The sequence below is a fragment of the Onthophagus taurus genome, chromosome 10 (assembly GCF_036711975.1).
Source record: "Onthophagus taurus isolate NC chromosome 10, IU_Otau_3.0, whole genome shotgun sequence".
NCBI lineage: Eukaryota > Metazoa > Arthropoda > Insecta > Coleoptera > Scarabaeidae > Onthophagus > Onthophagus taurus.
In genome coordinates, this window is record NC_091975.1 from 7,151,626 (window position 1) to 7,169,957 (window position 18,332).

At 34.1% G+C, this 18,332-nt stretch overlaps 2 protein-coding genes and 1 long non-coding RNA gene across 3 annotated transcripts in view; 2 read left to right on the forward strand and 1 right to left on the reverse strand.

The window, feature by feature from the left end:
- LOC111420464 (disintegrin and metalloproteinase domain-containing protein 10-like) overlaps positions 1 to 18,332 on the forward strand; it is a 43,827-nt gene that overhangs the window by 3,259 nt on the left and 22,236 nt on the right. Inside the window, exons 3-5 of the mRNA XM_023053450.2 lie at positions 1,937 to 2,055; positions 10,999 to 11,571; positions 11,855 to 12,007. Coding sequence (XP_022909218.1) covers positions 1,937 to 2,055; positions 10,999 to 11,571; positions 11,855 to 12,007 — 845 coding nt within the window. The remainder of the gene's footprint in view (positions 1 to 1,936; positions 2,056 to 10,998; positions 11,572 to 11,854; positions 12,008 to 18,332) is intronic.
- LOC111420465 (venom acid phosphatase Acph-1-like) lies at positions 5,015 to 6,477 on the reverse strand. Its single transcript, XM_023053451.2, has 3 exons — positions 6,146 to 6,477; positions 5,237 to 6,094; positions 5,015 to 5,187 (listed from the first exon to the last, which is right to left on the reverse strand). Exons 1-3 carry the CDS (start codon positions 6,356 to 6,358, stop codon positions 5,044 to 5,046), a joined length of 1,215 nt encoding a protein of 404 aa, XP_022909219.2. The 5' UTR covers positions 6,359 to 6,477; the 3' UTR covers positions 5,015 to 5,043.
- Positions 6,632 to 7,726, forward strand: LOC111420466 (uncharacterized). Its single transcript, XR_011641592.1, has 2 exons — positions 6,632 to 7,638; positions 7,696 to 7,726. It is a non-coding gene; the product is annotated as an uncharacterized lncRNA (long non-coding RNA).

The window sequence follows — 18,332 nt, forward strand, 5'->3', positions numbered from 1 at the left end:
GTTTGGTTTTATTAATTTTAAATTCAATCATTCATTAATTAAATTTTTGTTGCGAATAATATTGATTTTTATAAAATCGTTGTTTATTAAACTCACTCCATCTAACGTCAATCGCACATATTAAGTCGTATTTTTGACATTTCAATTTCACGAAGTGTCATTTTCTGTCTAAAATTGGTGTATTTTACCTAAAAAAAGTGTAATTGAATCGAAAATCTCATCAAAATACGTTTTTGAATACGTAAAGTGTTAATTTAAAGTGATTGTAAGTTCGGCGAAAGATTCTTCCTCCCTAAATTAACCAGGAAAGTTTACATAACCTAACTTTTTCTATCACGTCAATTTAAAATTTGTGGTTATTTTTAAGAATCGGGACGATTTGTTAAAAGATATAATGAGTCGGTTTGGATTTATTAATTTTAAATTTAATTATTAATTAATTAAATATTGATTGCGAATAATATTGATTTTTTAAAAATCGTTGTTTATGAAACTCACTCCATCTAACGTCAATCGCACATATTAAATCGTACTTTTGACATTTCAATTTCACGAAGTGTCATTTTCTGTCTAAAATTGGTGTATTTTACCTAAAAAAAGTGTAATTGAATCGAAAATCTCATCAAAATACATTTTTGAATACGTAAAGTGTTAATTTCAAGTGATTGTAGGTTCGGCGAAAAATTCTTCCTCCCTAAATTAACCAGGAAAGTTTACATAACCTAACTTTTTTGTTACGTCAATTTATTTTTTGGTATTATAAAATAAAAGATTCAGTAAGTCGATTAATTTTATTAATTTCTTTGAACATTTTCCTTTTAAAAACGAAATTTTACACGCGAATAAAATGTTAAAGTGATTCGCATGCAACCTAGTTGGAGAAAACCGTTTCGTTTTAGGTTGACCGATTACCGATCGTGCATATTTAAAAGGAAAAGACGCAAAAAAGACAGTTTACAAAGCAGTTGGGTCGCTGCCTTTACCTCGGGGTCACAAAAGCACCGAACGCCAAGCGAAATTACTCTTGTAAAAGAGCGTAACACTACAAAAGAGACCCATTCGACGAAGCTAATTCTCTACGACAAAAACCATTTTAACACTATTATTTTTTTTTTTTTAATTTTAGATCTCCAAACAAAGAGAAAGCCCACAATAATACCATTTGAGATTTGTTTAATAGTACATTTTCGTTAAGAAGGTACTTGGCGTCTCCTTGGAGTGAACGTCCGGAAAGCGGCGAGACGGAGAGCGTCGCGACGCCCGCCGCCGTCGTCTGTGTTTTCCGCATTAGATACGGGACGCGTCTGCTGCGGAATTTACGGCCTTCGTAGCATGTTTTCCATTGATTTCCGACGTCCTCCTCCTCCTTACTTCCGTTCTCAGCATCTTTCTCGACGCGAAAATAACTCAACGGAATTCGGGGAAATTTTGCACGTAGAGTACGGCTTCTGCATTGGCTGTTAGTGACATCTATCGACGTGACGAACGTCCGAAAGCAATCGATACGACGAGCTTTTCAATTACCGTTGACCTCTCACTGTGCGTGCAAATGAAGTTTGTATTGAGGATGAAAAAAAGAAATTTTCGATTTTTCATTAATTAATTAAGCTTTAAGAACCATATCTTTTAAAAATGAATTTAGTTTTAAGCCTAATTTTTTTTAAACATTAATAATTAGTTCCGATGTGAGTAGAGAATACAAGCAACGGGAATTTAATACGGGTCGGGACGATTTAATTGGAATTAATTACCTAGTAGAGTGTGTTATTCCCCCATTGTTTACGTTCCCAACGCGAACGTTGCGAATTCAACAACAAATATTTCAATTACAAAAAAAAAATTGTACTATTTTTAGCTTGGTAATTATACCTAGTAGTTATAAGTCAAATTATTTTAGTTATATATTTTTTTTTTATTCTCCTGCGCTTATTTTCAGAATATTCAAGTTGAAACTAACTCCGGATAGAAGCATTTTTACTGAGGATGTTGTTATTGAATCCACAAATGGACCAATCGACTTTGAACCAAATTCCGTTTATACTGGAACGTTGGAAGGTAAGGTTTTTTTTTTAATTTTTTTTAGATTTTCTAGATCTCAAGGTTGAGATTCTTGGTTCGGCTAACTCTGAATCGAACAACTTTAGAATTTTAATGTTTCTTCGAGGGCTTTATAAAACAGTATCCGCAACTTTGTTAACGGCATACTGATAAGTTTCGAGTTTCTGCATTTGTATTCGTGGAATATTGTCCGGTTTCGAGCCTTTTCCTTTTATCCATCTCTTTCTAACTTCAACGATCGGAACTGTAAGGATTCTGACGGGTTCTGTCGTTTGCATTTTGGTGCCTGTTGTGGGAGTAGCATACCGGCGATAAGGTTTTAATTAAAGTCTGGGGTGGTGGACCGCGTGTTCTTGCTTTCCGGGAATAATCCGGACGTCCCCGAAGCTACTTCTCCTTCAGAAACAGAAGGAAGTTTCATATTACTACAAGCTGGTTGCGGTTTTTGTTGCAGCTGGTGCATGTTCATGGATTTCAACGCAGCTTGCTACATTTATGTAATGTATTAAAATTATTATGGTTAATTACGAAGTTATTAAATTTTGAGAAGAAACGCTTCAACAATGAAACCTACATTGTTCCTTATCCCTGTAGAGCCATTTTCCGGTCATACGGGTACGATGCTGATAAAATTGTCCTTGGAAATTGGAGTCTTTGTGGCCCGTGGGAGAACGATGTAATCAATTTGCTGGGTGGTCCACGATTGTCCTTTTCTCGTCCTTTTTGAGATAAGGCCGGACCTGGAAAGACATCGCCTCTGAATAGAAATTCCACTACTTTGAAGGGTTTTCATCCTTTATTCTACGGTAAAGGTTTTTAAAACAGACAAAAGTCGTAAATTCAAATTTGTTGACCTTTGGCGTGTCATCCGTATGATTCATTGTCTGGCTCCAAAATTCAATAACTCTCTATCGAAACAAGCGCGAGGTTAACAAAGTTATTGTTTTCCAGTTTCCCGCCCTCTGATTTTGACCAATGTATTCGATTACCGCACCACTGCCGGTCGATATTTAAATATTTTTTTAGGAACAAACGGACACGAACCGTAAATTTTCAATTTGACTGACATTGAATTAACGACCAAACATTTATCATTGTACCGCGAAAAATGTTCGTTTTCAAATTGATCCATTACACTTTTTTCTGGTTCCGTTGCTTTTAACAAAATTACAAACTACACGGTACTAAAGAAAGACAATAAACTCTTTTGGCACGATAATAAACCCTCTAAAATTGTATCAAGATCGTTACGTCTCTTGTGACGACCGGAACTAATACGTACCCAGTAAAATGCGAGTACAACTGTAAAACCGGCACGTAATTGAATTGCCGCTGTAGCAAAGCTTCGAAGGATTCGCTTCCCTCCGAAATGTAACAGGTGATTATTGAGCAAGCTTTTTATTTTTGACTAAGAACCCGAGACATGAAAGCTTTGGGTGCCCGACAGTGCGGAAATATGCTTTTTAAAAAACTTGACGAGAGCGTTCAACTTTGTTTCTGTCTAAGGAAATTTAAAAACTTTTCAAGTACTCATTTTCTTAAAGCAATTTTAATTAGTTAATCTCATCAACACCAACTCGAACTTATTTAACACTTCATAACTTTACGAATACATTTTATTTATTTTAATTTAATATTTAACTATCCAGTGAGGTTAGTGAGATCAAAATTGACATTTAAAATGTTTAAAATTGGGGTTGGAGGTGTTTCTAAGATTAATGTGAGGTTATAAAAGATGAAAATGACGTTTAAATGATAGGTGTGAAGTTGAAACTTTCAAATTAAGTCGAAATGACATTTTAAATATTGGAATGAAGTTGGAAATGTTAACTGATTTTTTTTGAAGTGAAGTTGGAATTATTAAAATAGTTTAATTGTCAAAATTTACATTTGAGGTTTGATAATATTAAAGGATACGATTCAAACGTTTCAAAATGGGGTTGGAGGTGTTTCTAAGATTAATGTGAGTTTATTCAAAGATCAAAATGACGTTTAACAGATAGGTGTGAAGTTGAAACTTTGAAATTAAGTCGAAATGACATTTTAAATATTGGAGTGAAGTTGGAAATGTCAAAAAAATTTTAATAATAATAATCTAATAACTCATGATAAAAAAAGGAATAATTTTTTGTCCTCTGTAACATTTCAATTCTCGGGAGGACAAACAACCAGATTCGATTTCGAGACCAATAAAACTCGGAAGCATTTCCCCGGAAAAATAAGCCTTCAATATCTGGCAGAGTTCGCTCGAATAAATACGGAACGACGCCAAGTAACTGGAACGTTTAATCTTGACAGATCCCCCCAGTAGACAGAGAGAGGCCGTGTTCTTCCTCATAAAAAGTATTATCTCCAGGGCGGGTATGTTTTCTACCCCCCTCGCATTCTCCTTTTCCTCATCTTCTTCTTCGTAACGTTGGGGAAGTCGTTCACACCGTTTTATTACCCGCGTAATAACCGAGGATTATGAACCGAGAAATTAAAACGGAGTTTACATTTAGACCTTTTCCCCTTGGCGCATACTTCCTGCAACGTTTTGTTAACGTTGTAACTTCGGTTCCGGTTAATATTTCAATTTGTAAGGTATAATACAATTACGGGAAAAGTTCGTTTAAATTATTTCAAAGTTTGGGGTGGAAACATCTGGTGGCGACCTCCAATTAATCGTAACAAATTGCCATCGCCCCAAGCGAATACCGAATTTATCCGCGGTTTTAGGGGTTCACATCTGCGCCATAACTATGTTTCATTAATTACATCAATTCAACTTAGTATTTAGCAAAGTTGGGTGTAGAACAAAAAATAATAAAAATAATACAATTTTTTTTGTAGGTTTTTCTGTTCAACGTCGACCCTGCGGTAAAGTTGGTTCGGCCACTGGCTACAAGCCAAAGTTAGTGAAACTGCATACACGCGGGGGTAAACCTAAAATCGCCGGGGTGCAATAAAATAAAAGTTTTGGGTTTGCAATCGTTTTATTTAAAGTTACCAACTTCCACATAACGCATCAGTAGCTGTTGTATTTAAATAATTGGAGTAAAGATTTACAAAGTCGGTTACGGTGCAATAAGATCCGCAAGATAAAGTTAGTGTTTGAGGGGTTGTTGAAGAATAATTTTCGTAGGTTATCTAAAATTAAGGTTTTTAATAAAAATTTAAAACAAATTTTAATTTTTACCTTAAAATATCTCTCCCCATCGATGTTATGGACCTCAAAAGTGATGTAAGCACCATAAGGTGGGCAATGTGGCTCAAAATTATCCATCATCATGAGTAAGCTAACTATATTCGCATCATGACCCGAATATAAATAGATTTTTCTTCCAACAGGAGCTTGATTATTAATTGTTAAATGAGTATTATCAACAATTTTTTTTGTTAAATACCCAGCTGCAATCGATTTTAAATTATCGTTCAAAGCTAAATATTTAAATCCATGGGATTGCATCGAACTTATTGGCTCGGGCCAAACTGAATTCGTCCAATTTGGAAGTGGTAACCCGAATTCCTGTTGCGATTTTAAAGTTGAATATAAAACATCGACTGCGTAACCTATATTTCCCGTCATTCCAGCGTTGGTTAAGATGTAATCGAATTTATCTTGGAATTTTGTGAAATTAGTATCTTGATACATTCCTTCCATAGCTTCGGCCACTAATTTGGTGTAATTCGGGCAACTTCCAAATGGGGCAAACACCCTATTTTCGCTTGAAGTGTAAGCGTTGAATGAAATCGGTTGCCAGTTTAAATCGGAATTCCATATTTCGGAGTTTTTCGGCGGAAACAATCCGGCTAAAACTCCTAAAAGTGACGTTTTACATCTCGGGGAATGCGATGATATTGAATCAACTATTTCTGGGTAAAAGATATCCCCCAAAAAATTATTGAAAGTCGTTCTTAATTTAGTTCCAATTTGATACGTTCTTAATTTCCCGGAGTTAGTTAACTGCGAAAATCCGGTTGGATAAAAATCAGCTTCGGTGTAAATATCATTGGGGTATCTTCTTTCTGGGGTTCTATCACCATGTCGGAACACCTTCAATAAATTAATTAATAAAAGAAAATTAATTAATAAATAAATACTTACCACGTGTACTAATTCTAAATTAGTTTTTGAGTTAATAATATTTGCGATGTTATTTCGATGATTATGTTTTTTCGAAATTGTTAATGATAGAATTAGAAGCAGCGATAAAATCAATAAGGTTAATTTCGCCATCATGACTTTGGTTGTAATAATATTGGACGCGAAATGTTCATATTTATATGGACGCTGAGTTTGCCACCACCACCCCAACATTCCAGAACACGTAGCCTTTGTTACTTAATTGAAGCTTGTTGAGATGGCTTACGAGGTCACACTTAGTGTTACATAATTTCGCAAAACACAAGATTAATCGATTTTTAAAGTATTTCGTGTTATATTAATGTTAGCTGTCTTAAAAAATAAATTATGAAGTGTTTAAAAGTAATTTTAAGTAAGTTACCATGTATAACAATTTGATTTAAAAACACTTTGTTTTAATCTTTAAACATAACTAATGATGTGTTTTGAAATAATTTAAAGTAGTTATTTACTTACAATGTGTAATAATTCAAAGATGTTATTCTTTTTTAAAATTCTCGTTTTCCAGAAATAAAACCGCCAAAAGTTAATCACCTTTCCCCGAGAATTTTTGCACTCCAGCAAAATTTTTTATAACATAAATGATTTTATTACTTTTGTTTGTCATGCTGTATAGTCATAAATATTTCTTATCTTGGTCAACGCGAACAAAATGATACTTTAAATAACAGCATGCGCGAGGGGTCGTTTTATCTAAAAAAATTTACAAGGTTTTGTTTTATTTTTAATTAAATTTCTTTAAGAAACACAACTCTTTTAGTTAAAATTGATACGAAAATATCATTTTCATGTATTGTGTAAAAAAAAAGATAGGTGTAAAAGTGAGATAATAATAATTTCTATGAATTTCTTTTTTAATCGAAATAGCTTGCGACCTCGGAGTTCAATCTTTATATTTTTTTTTAATGTTTAGTCGAGATTTATCTCAACATTCTTAATTGTAGCGCCTCGCCCGCAAGCGACCTTGGCTTAAATTAATATGCAATAATTACTTGGGTAGCTAAGATTCCATGTCTTATCTTTAATGATTGCTTGCTTGCTAGGTGTAATCTGGAAGTCGTTCTGCAAACATTTTGCAACTCAAATAAATCTCAAAGGTCCTTGGAAATTCTTAAAAATCATCTATAGTCTATACCTCTCAGTTATTGCTTGGAAACCAAACTGTTGGTTCTTGAAAATGCCTAAAAAATCGAAAAATCCTAGAAATTCTTTAAAATCTTTGAATGTAATTGAACAATTCTAAACCGAACTTTCTAATTTCAGAAACCTTTAGGATAATCCTTGGAAATCCCTGAAAATCATCCAAATCCAGTTCCAACAAGTTTCAGAAACCAACTGAATATCACCAAAATCCTTCAACATACTTGTAAATCCATCACGCCTTCAGAAACTCTCTGGAAATTTTTTGGTAATCAATCCAGAAATTCTTGGAAATGGTCTAAAAACGTTAATAAGTAATCCAAACCGAGAGTTCCTTAAAAGCAGAAATACTTACTACTTTATAACATTAGGGTTATCTTGGACAAAAGACTAACTTGGACATCACACATTAGTTGCAAAATCAAAAAAGCAACGATTGTACTGACCCAGTGCCGAAGGGCTATTGGGAATACTTGGGGATTAAATCCGAAAGTTACAATGTGGATCTACACTTCTGCGATAAGACCCATGGTAGCTCACGGAGCCATAGTCTGGTGCTCAGCACTAAAACATGCATATAAAGCTACATTGCTGCATCAATTGCAACGACTGGCCTGCCTGCTAATCACAGGCGCTATGAGATCTACACCTACGATTGCAATGGAGACTATGTTAAACGATATTTTTATCAGGGAGGTGGCCGTGATGGCATTGCTTCGGTTGCGATCAGTAAATGAAAAGCAGGTTGTTAAAATGGGAATAGTCCGGAGCAAGCTCTGGAGTGAGGCTGTTAGTAAACAATCCCTCCTTAAAGCTCGCACAGACTACATTACACCTACTTTCTTAGGCAAGCCACACTTTGGCATTGAAACGATACCCCAGAGCAACTCAAGCTCGGGCAAAACGCTGACCATCTACACTGATGGATCAAAGAAGGCTGGAGGTTCCGGAGCGGGAATCTTCTCGCACGATATCCAGCTGCACCTTTCCACTTCGTTAGGATCGTATTGCACGACTGCTCAAGCCGAATTAATTGCTATAAATATAGCAGCCGATGCGATTATCGACTCCAAAAAAGTCGGCAGAAACGTTGTAATCTGTACTGATAGCAGACAGGCTATGCTGGCGGTTGGCAGGCATCATACTGCATCATCGTTGGTGAAGTCCTATCGGCAATCACTCGAAGAGGCAAACGTATACAACAACGTCACGATAAAATGGCGAAAAGGACACATCGGAATTAAAGGACATGATGAAACGGGCGGCTAACAAGTCACCGATCTCCCCTGAACCGTTTGTACCACTAGCTGTTAATACAGCATCAAAACTGATAAACTCCATCTCCCACCGAGCTTTTTGCGATAGATGGGATGGGACGGCAGTAGGTGCCTTTGCTAAGAAAACTCTGCTCTACCCTGACCGGAAGACATCTACTCAGTTTCTGGGAAAATCGAAAAGTGACTTGAGGCTTCTCACCCACTTCCTGACCGGACACTGCAGGTTACGTAAGCACATGTTTTACATGAAGCTGGCGAATACACCCCTCTGTAGAGGGTGTGAAATGGAAGACGAGACGATAAGTCATACTGTTTGTGACTGTCCAAACCTCGTGTACTTAAGGGAATCTATTTTCGGAGTACCATGGCTCCAAATTTCGGATATAAGGAACATACCTTTCTGTTCTATATTAACGTTCATGAAAAGATTGGGCTGGTTTTCTGATCCTTGAATGAACAGTAAACTGTGGGGACGTACAAAGGGTCCGCTGGGGCCTAAGTGCTGTGAGTAACTCACCCCCTCGTGAAACTACATACATACAACATTAGGCGTTCTGGAAATTAGGAAGACGTACGCTTCAGTGCATCTTACGTGTTTTTAAATGAAAATGTACACAATGTTGTTAAATACCCAGGTATTTATTTTCAAGGGAAAATTCCCTGTATATATACCTGGGGGCATTTACCCAAAGTGAGTATTTAGAGGTATTTATAAAATATAGAAACAGTACAAAGACCTCAAAAAATAAACAAAGCAATAACAATGGTTATTTATACAAACACTCATACAAATAAAACAATAAACGCTAAATAATACATTAAGTTTTAATCATCTAATCTAAATTACGACAGATTCGTTTGATGATAATATCAGACTCGTGTGATGATCTTCAACGTCTTTTTACTTTGTATGTATTGATTTAATAATTTAATTTCCAGAAAATGCATTACCTTATTTTGAGGAAATTCCTCTAAATTAATTAATTACTGTAATACCATATCCATAACGTTGTTAACATACACGTACGGATTTTGAAAACGGCCGATGTTCATCAAACAAATCGGTTCCAGGAAAACGCAGTATTGACAAGCCTATATAGCTAGTTCGATCCTGTTATCCGCTTTCCACACGGATACGCTTTCAATAAAGTACTGTATCTGGACGGCAGCTGTTACATTTTCATTATTAAAACGCTATTCAGTGGCCGGCAGCGAGTTTGTTTACGGTGTGCGCCGTTGGGAAATAACCGTAGATAATACAATGCGGTTGCAATTTCACAATTAATTCGAAATCGAAGAAAACATAGAGAAATATTGATCCGAGAGAATCGTGTACACAAATCCCGGAAGACAAACTACCGCCGTCGTCTCGGGTTTATCACGTCCGGGACGTGACCAAGTCCCTTTTCTACTGCTGACGATGCTACCATATCCGGAAAAAGGGCCAATTTATTTATTAGTTGACGAATCTATTTTTCTCAGGAGAACATTTTTCAAGAGAAAATTTGTTTTTCGAAAACGTTTCTCCAAGGTGCAATAGAATTTTTTATTTAACTCAAACGATTCTTTTGGGGGTTAAAGAAATGTATGAATTGGTTTAATAAAATGGAACTTAAAAAAAAATGTATAAACGTTTATTATATTTACCGAAAGTTATTTTTGTAAGAAAACTTTTTCTTGAAAGACATATTGTTTGCTGGGGCGCTAAGTTAGTGGTCTCCTGTTGACACTCCCGTAACTTCCAGGTCTATCCGGAGGCGGTCTTCTAACGACGCCGTATTGTTCCACCGGAAAACGCCAACCCTTAGAATTTTCCCCACCCCGTAAACTTTTTTCCGACCCTGAGAATTTTTGTATTCACCCCCAAGCGCCATCAACTTTTTCGATTAGCGACGACCTCCTGTCGAAGGAAAACTCGGTTGCAAATAACCGGGAACCGACCGGAAGTTGAACGAAGAGAGATATACCGATGAAAGTTAACCATACTCCAACTGTCCAAGTTTCCCAAAAACTTCTTCTCTTCATCTCTTAACTTTTAACCACACAAATCAAACTTAAATTTAATTAATCGTTATGATTATGTAAAAGATTAAGCATTTATTTTTAAATTTTAGCAAAAAAATGTACATTTCACAAGACACTTGGTAGTAAATGGTTGAGACATCGCATGCATATCAGTTTCCACTCTTTTAGCCAAAAAACCTGGTCCCTTTTGTGAAAACGCGATGAAAGTAGGGTGACTGTAAAGGCTTGATGTTTTTTCTCCTTCGCTTTTACGTCGCGAGCTTTTCACTCTTCACTCTGAGACTGGAAATAAAAAATCTAGGTCAACCCCGACGTTGTACAAAATTCACATTGTATAGGTACTTATTAAAATTTATTTTTTATTTATTACAGATGATCACACAGCTTTGGTACACGGAATCGTTACAAAAGAAGGTCTCTTCGATGGTTCAATCAAAACAAATACAGAAGAATACTATGTAGAACCCGTAAGCAGATACGTAAATAACATTTCCAATTTCCACTCGATAGTGTACAGGGAACGGGACGTTTTAAATCCATCCCGTGGGAAACCGTGCGCCTCTCACACTCTACACCTAAACAGAATGGCAAAGGAGAAGCGGTATAGAAATTGTCCTAGGGCTAGGTTAAAACGGTGGCTTCTCGAGGGCGAAGCAAAACAACCTTTCGACGAGACAACTCGTTATTGGAATCCGAACAATAACAAACGATATCCTTTCGATCAACCGATTGATGAGATCAATAGGACTTTTACTGACGCTTCAGGATTAATATTTGGCAGCAGAAATGTGAATAAGAGAGCATCAATTGATCCGAAAAAAACAACCTGTATGCTTTATCTTCAAGCGGATCATAAATTTTTCCAAAAATACGGTACTAAAGAAGCTTGTATTGAGGTTATGACGAGACATGTTCAGAGGGTTAACGCAATTTATAAAGCGACAGGTAAATATTAAAATAATAATTTCGTTTTAATCTATTATTAAACGTAGTGAAAATTATGAAATTATTGACAGTATCGAATCGGTTTTGGTTTTAATTATTTAGTTTCGTATAAAGTTGAAATGCTTGTAATTATTATTGGTTAATTTAATATTTGAAATGGCAATTTCCTCGTAAATTACAATCAATCATTAAAAATAAATCTAATTTTACGAATATATTTTACAACCCCTGTTCTTTTGGTGTATTATTTATTTATAAGTGTCTTCAATATTATTTTTTTTAGATTTTAATCAAGATGGAAAACCGGATAACATTTCATTTATGGTGAAACGAATCAAAGTACACACGACGGATGCTCTCACGGACGATAATAAGGTCGACAGATACCGATTTCCGGGCAACTACGGCGTCGAGAAGTTCCTGGAACTGTTCTCAGGTAAGTTTCTTGCTCCTTGTTTAACAAGTAATATCCATACGTTCCTCGTCGGCGGGGGCAAGTTATTACCCGTAGCTTATGGCCCTGTTTAACTATTCCGATCGATAATTAGCGCGCGGAGGGATGAGTTTAGAAGCTCACTTCTCAGTTGAAACCCAGCGGGGTCGCAAGTTTTCCTTTCTAACCTGCCAAACTAAATTGGTCCATTAGTTACTCAGCTAAAACCGAAATTACATCTAAAAACGGTGTTAACACATTTAATTAGTATATGGATATATAATGAAGTATTTATAATAAAGCAATTCTAAAATTAAAATGATTAAAGTAATTAAAATAACCGCAAGAAATAATTTTAAAATTGCCGAGATATGATTTAAAGTAACTTGAGGTATAATATAATCCCTCATCGTTGGTTGATGGTATTTTTTGATCCATTTCGATTCAAGTCTGCTTAAAATCCCGGTTGATCTTAAATGTTTTATTCTAAAAAAATTAAAATAAAACATAAAAGTTTTCTTAACAAAATACTTACAAAGTATTTATAGTTTTTTTATAATAAAATTTCTTCAGCAAGATAAACGAATTAGCACTTTTGAAATAAACTTGAGGATGAACGGCGATTTCACAAGGTAAATCATTATTTTTAATCACCGTAGACATAACAACTCTGTTCTCCAAGAAAATTAAATCGTCGTTGCATAAAATTTCGGCTAAATTCGTTTGGTTTACGATATCTAAACATCCAGGGCCGTTTAAAACCCCTTCCCATTGGTTTAAAATCGTTTTATTTGTAAACTAAAAAATTAATTTTGATTTATTTAAATAAAAATGAATACTAAATCTCACCGTGAAGTTATTATAAACAAAGCTGTTGGTTCTGAGGCATAAAGAATGGGTTCTCTTATCTGCTATGTCGTGTAAGTCAACGAACGGAAGTCGTACTTCCAGGTTTGCCAGTCGTGCAACTAAAACGGCGTTCATTGCCGAATACAATAGGTATCCTATGACAAGCGATAGGATCACTTGAATCCTCGCCGAACAGATTCTCGGTTTCAAATCGAAACCTAAAACAACAACGTTGACACGAAACACCTTTTGTATTATTGACACTTTACCTTGATTTAGAAATCCACCGCAAACTATTATAAGACATGTTAAAATTGATAACCCAGCTTCTCTTTTATCTTTCGACCATTTTAAACTTATCCATAATGATGATGTCATTAATATAATTAAAGAGAATGTTGCAAACCAAAGTTCTTTACTAAACACTTTAAGATACGAGTGCGAAGAAGCCCTAGCTTCGGGCATCTTCGTATAAAGATGGTACCAATTATAAAAATATGGTTGCGAATAAACAATGTTTGGTTGATTTGGTTTCTCAACGGCAGCCGCTAACATTACGTCAGCATCTTTATTGATCATTTTTTCCACTCCGCTGTCGTAGTCGTAGGTAGTCACTTTTGTTCTATAAAAAAAAACAAATAAAGTGAACGAAAATAAATGTTTGAAAGAGAAACGATTTCTTTTTTATTTTATGGGGAGAAAAGGTATACGATTTTCGAATGTATAAAAGGGGGGAAAGAGAGTACCCACTTAAACTGCAGTGCTGTCGCAATGACGGTCCATACATCTCCAAGATACCCGGCCAGTTCTTGGGAACCGTTTCTAGACGTTATGTACGGCGGCATCTGAAAAATAGAATGGCTCAGTGGTGACTGAATGGATGCATTTTGTCGTGATTCTTATTATGCAGCTAAAAAACATGAAAAGAAAAAGTAAATTTATTTAAAGTTTTGTGAAATAACACCGATTTTTATAAGAGTATAACATCCTTTGCAGTTTTGGCTCAGATATTTGTGGAATAACTAAAACTAGAACTAACTTAGAACTTCTTCTCCTTCTCGGAATGTAGCAGTTCTCTTAGATTCTACCATGTCGTGAAACGCTTTGGATACAAAAAGATATCCATTACACTGAAAAGACCATGACTGTGAGTTGCTGTTTGCTAGCTATCTTAAGATTATGATCGCTAAGATATTTTGAAGGAGAATCAAAAATCCAAGACATCAAATGAATCGTCTTGATGCTGATGATCAATTTGTTCTAGCCAATTTGCAAGAAGTTATTGCTCAAAAAGAGGTGACGTCAACATCAAGATCTTACGTTTCAAGCTTATCATCTCTGTTAATTGAAGCTTATTCAATATAATAGTTCAAGTGTCAGAGTGCACCTCTAATGATTTTGTGAAAAGCCGGATATCAGGTTATCCAGCATCTCTATCCAGCCATTATGGTTATAATTTCTCGTACATTTCTGAAGTGGTATCCTACATTGTCACATTATTACGATATTTGAACAAAAATCAAATTAATAAGAAAGCTAATAAAATATGTCAACTTATTTGGATCTAAGATACAAAATGAACTTTTTTGATGCAGATTTAGCAAACGAAGCAAGAAGATGGTTTTTATTGAAAAAAAGACTTGCAAAGAATGTGATGATGAATTACAAGCAAAGAGAAGAAAACTGCAACGAGAGATTTAATTCATATATCGTTTTGGGATTATTGCTATGAGGTTGCTGATGACAAACCTGAAATAAATAAAGTTATATTAAATGAAAGAAGAATTATCTGAGTGTCCAACACCCACAAAAGATACTAATCATTTCAGTGTCGTTAACGTCGTTGACTTTTGCTACACAAGTAAAAGTCTTTAAGTCTTGAAGAAGTTGCTCAGGCAGTGGGTTTGGTGGAATATGGACGCAACACTCGTTATGCTGCTTGTGTTTCGCGCCATTCATTTTTTTTTATTGTATTAATACTTACATTATCTGCAATAACTCTAACAATCCTCGTTAAATTTCTATTTCTTGTTTCTTTATAATTTCTGAGAGTATATAAACGATCGTATCGATTAAAAGACGATTTCCATAAATAAACGTTTTGGTGGGTTAGATTTATCTTGCTTGGAATTGATAATAAGATGTGAGGGAATAAAAAAATTATAAAAGTGTGTCGTTTTAAGTTCATCTTTGATGTGTTAATGTTAGAAGTCGAATGAGTAAATAATTTTACCGTTGAGGCAATACAAACACAGCCATCAATTCATCCATTTTGATTTCTGTCAATTAGTCTCACTTATCCAGAAATTTATCTTGTTTCGACGTTTTGTATCACGCCCACGGCGAACAAAATATTACCTCCGGTTCGACTTTTCCAAGCACCCACTTTGCGAGAATTCACGATATATACCTCCTCCATCCCGTTCCCGCCCCGGAATCGCTTTTAAAGGGCCTATTATTACTTTGACTTCGTATTTACTTTTCGTTGTGGAAATGGTGGAGGCGCCGGCTCAAAACCGGCTTTTACATTTTCTCATGTTCCTATTCAAATATGAAAACGAAAATAAATTATTACGTTTTGAAATTTCTAAAATTACTATTCCAATTTCATTACTAACAATAAGTATCGTTTTATCCCGTTCGCGTTGTGCATGTAATCCCCGCTCGTGTGTACGAGGGGATAAACACGACGTGTTTTATGCGGGATGCGATCGCATTAAGTACGGCAATTTGGATAACGTATTACCGAGACCCATTCTGTGCCCCCGTCCTCGTTGGATGTTGGATTTTGAACATGTTGTAACATAATTAATGTGGGGGACATATGTTGGTGTACTCTAACCCATCGAACTGCATTAAACGCACGTTTAACTTAATTATTTCCTCACTGACAATTGGATCGCGTTATACATCACTTGACTAAGCGACATTTTATCGTTTTTAGAGATTTTCATGCTGTCTGGTAGGTAAAGGTGTAACTTATCTTAGAAAAAATGCAGAATACCGAAAGACCTAAAATACTATTTGTTTTAAATGATAAAGCTAAACGGTAATCACGTTATACGATTTAGATAGACACTTAGATGCACCAAGAAATTCTACTATAGAAAAAATAAATGAACCTACAATTTTGGGCCAGTGTCGTTTTCTAGATGTTAGTATAAAATTAAAAGTTTGTCTTTTATTTTATATTGAATTTAAGTCTAACTAGTTTCGGCCTTTGGCCATCTTTTTATCCATTTTACAAACGACAGCGGTAGGTAGCGCTAGTTAGCATAAGATATCACTATGTTGTATATTTTTATTGTACTAAAACTAGAACGAGAACTAGAAACATTCGGGTTTAGTCGTGAAAAAAACTTTCAGTTGTCAATATCAACTTTAATTTTATTATTATATTCGTAATGTTCATAAAACAACCTTTAAAATGAGTCCAAACTCGACATATTTAACTGTGATATTAATGGAGATACAATCACTTCCGGTTTGAAACGTCAAAGTCAATTTTGACATATTTGTCATCTTCATCAAAAAACCTTCAAAATGAGTCCAAAGATGACGCACTTATCTCAAAAAACAAAAAAGTTAGAATAAAAAACATTAAACCCGAAGTTAGCAACAATGAAGATAGCAATTTAATTTTTAAATATTAATACCAACCTTAATTTTTTATTTTTTTTAGTATATTTTTGTTTTTGTGACAAATATTAAGACATTTTATAAAAATTAAGAATATGTCAAAATGACATTGACATTTCAAATCGGAAGTATTGGAATTAAACGTATCATGTTTGAACTCATTTTAAAGGATTTTTCACGACGATTACAAATATGTCAAAATTGACATTCTTAATCGGAAGTTGACCATAACTTCATTAACATTGAAGATAAATATGTCGTGTTTGTACTCATTTTAAAGGATTTTTAATGAAAATTATAAATAAGTCAAAATTGAGGTTGACATTTTAAACCTGAAATTAGTTATCATATAATAGGCAAATGGAGAACTTTATGGTGTTCTTTCATGCTGTATTCTTTATTAAAAAAACCTTTAAAATGAGTCCAAACAAGACGCATTTATCTCAAAAAACAAAAAAGTTAGAATAAAAAACATTAAACCCGAAGTTAGCAACAAAGAAGATAGCAATTTAATTTTTAAATATTAATACCAACCTTAATTTTTGATTTTTTTTAATTATATTTTTGTTTTTGTGACAAATATTAAGACATTTTATAAAAATTAAGAATATGTCAAAATTGACGTTGACATTCTTAACCGGAAATTGACCATAACTTCATTAATATTGAAGATAAATATGTCATGTTTGTACTCATTTTAAACGATTTTTAATGAAGATTATAAATAAGTCAAAATTGAGGTTGACATTTTAAACCTGAAGTTAGTTATCATATAATAGGCAAATGGAGAACTTTATGGTGTTCTTTCATGCTGTATTCTTTATTAAAAAACCTTTAAAATGAGTCCAAACAAGACGCATTTATCTCAAAAAACAAAAAAGTTAGAATAAAAAACGTTAAACCCGAAGTTAGCAACAAAGAAGATAGCAATTTAATTTTTAAATATTAATACCTACCTTAATTTTTGATTTTTTTTTGTTATATTTTTGTTTTTGTGACAAATATTAAGACATTTTATAAAAATTAAGAATATGTCAAAATTGACGTTAACGTTCTTAACCGGAAATTGACCATAACTTCATTGATATTGAAGATAAATATGTCATGTTTGTACTCATTTTAAAAGATTTTTTAATGATGATTATAAATAAGTCAAAATTGAGGTTGACATTTTAAACCTGAAGTTAGTTATCATATAATAGGCAAATGGAGAACTTTATGGTGTTCTTTCATGCTGTATTCTTTATTAAAAAACCTTTAAAATGAGTCCAAACAAGACGCATTTATCTCAAAAAACAAAAAAGTTAGAATAAAAAACGTTAAACCCGAAGTTAGCAACAAAGAAGATAGCAATTTAATTTTTAAATATTAATACCTACCTTAATTTTTGATTTTTTTTTATTATATTTTTGTTTTTGTGACAAATATTAAGACATTTTATAAAAATTAAGAATATGTCAAAATTGACGTTGACGTTCTTAACCGGAAGTTGACCATAACTTCGTTAATATTGAAGATAAATATGTCGTGTTTGTACTCATTTTAAAGGATTTTTTAATGAAGATTATAAATAAGTCAAAATTGAGGTTGACATTTTAACCTGAAGTTAGTTATCATATAATAGGCAAATGGAAAACTTTATGGTGTTCTTTCATGCTGTATTCTTTATTAAAAAACCTTTAAAATGAGTCCAAACAAGACGCATTTATCTCAAAAAACAAAAAAGTTAGAATAAAGAACATTAAACCCGAAGTTAGGAACAATGAAGATAGCAATTTAATTTTTAAGTTAATACCAACCTTAATTTTTTATTTTTTTTAGTATATTTTTGTTTTTGTGA

Coding starts and splice junctions, on each gene's coding strand:
- LOC111420465 (XM_023053451.2), bottom strand. CDS start 6,358: ATGTTGGGGTGGTGGTGGCAAACTCAGCGTCCATATAAATATGAACAT. Junction 6,095..6,145: donor ATTTAGAATTAGTACACGTG/GTAAGTATTTAT, acceptor AATTTATTGAAG/GTGTTCCGACATGGTGATAG. Junction 5,188..5,236: donor ATGGGGAGAGATATTTTAAG/GTAAAAATTAAA, acceptor CCTTAATTTTAG/ATAACCTACGAAAATTATTC.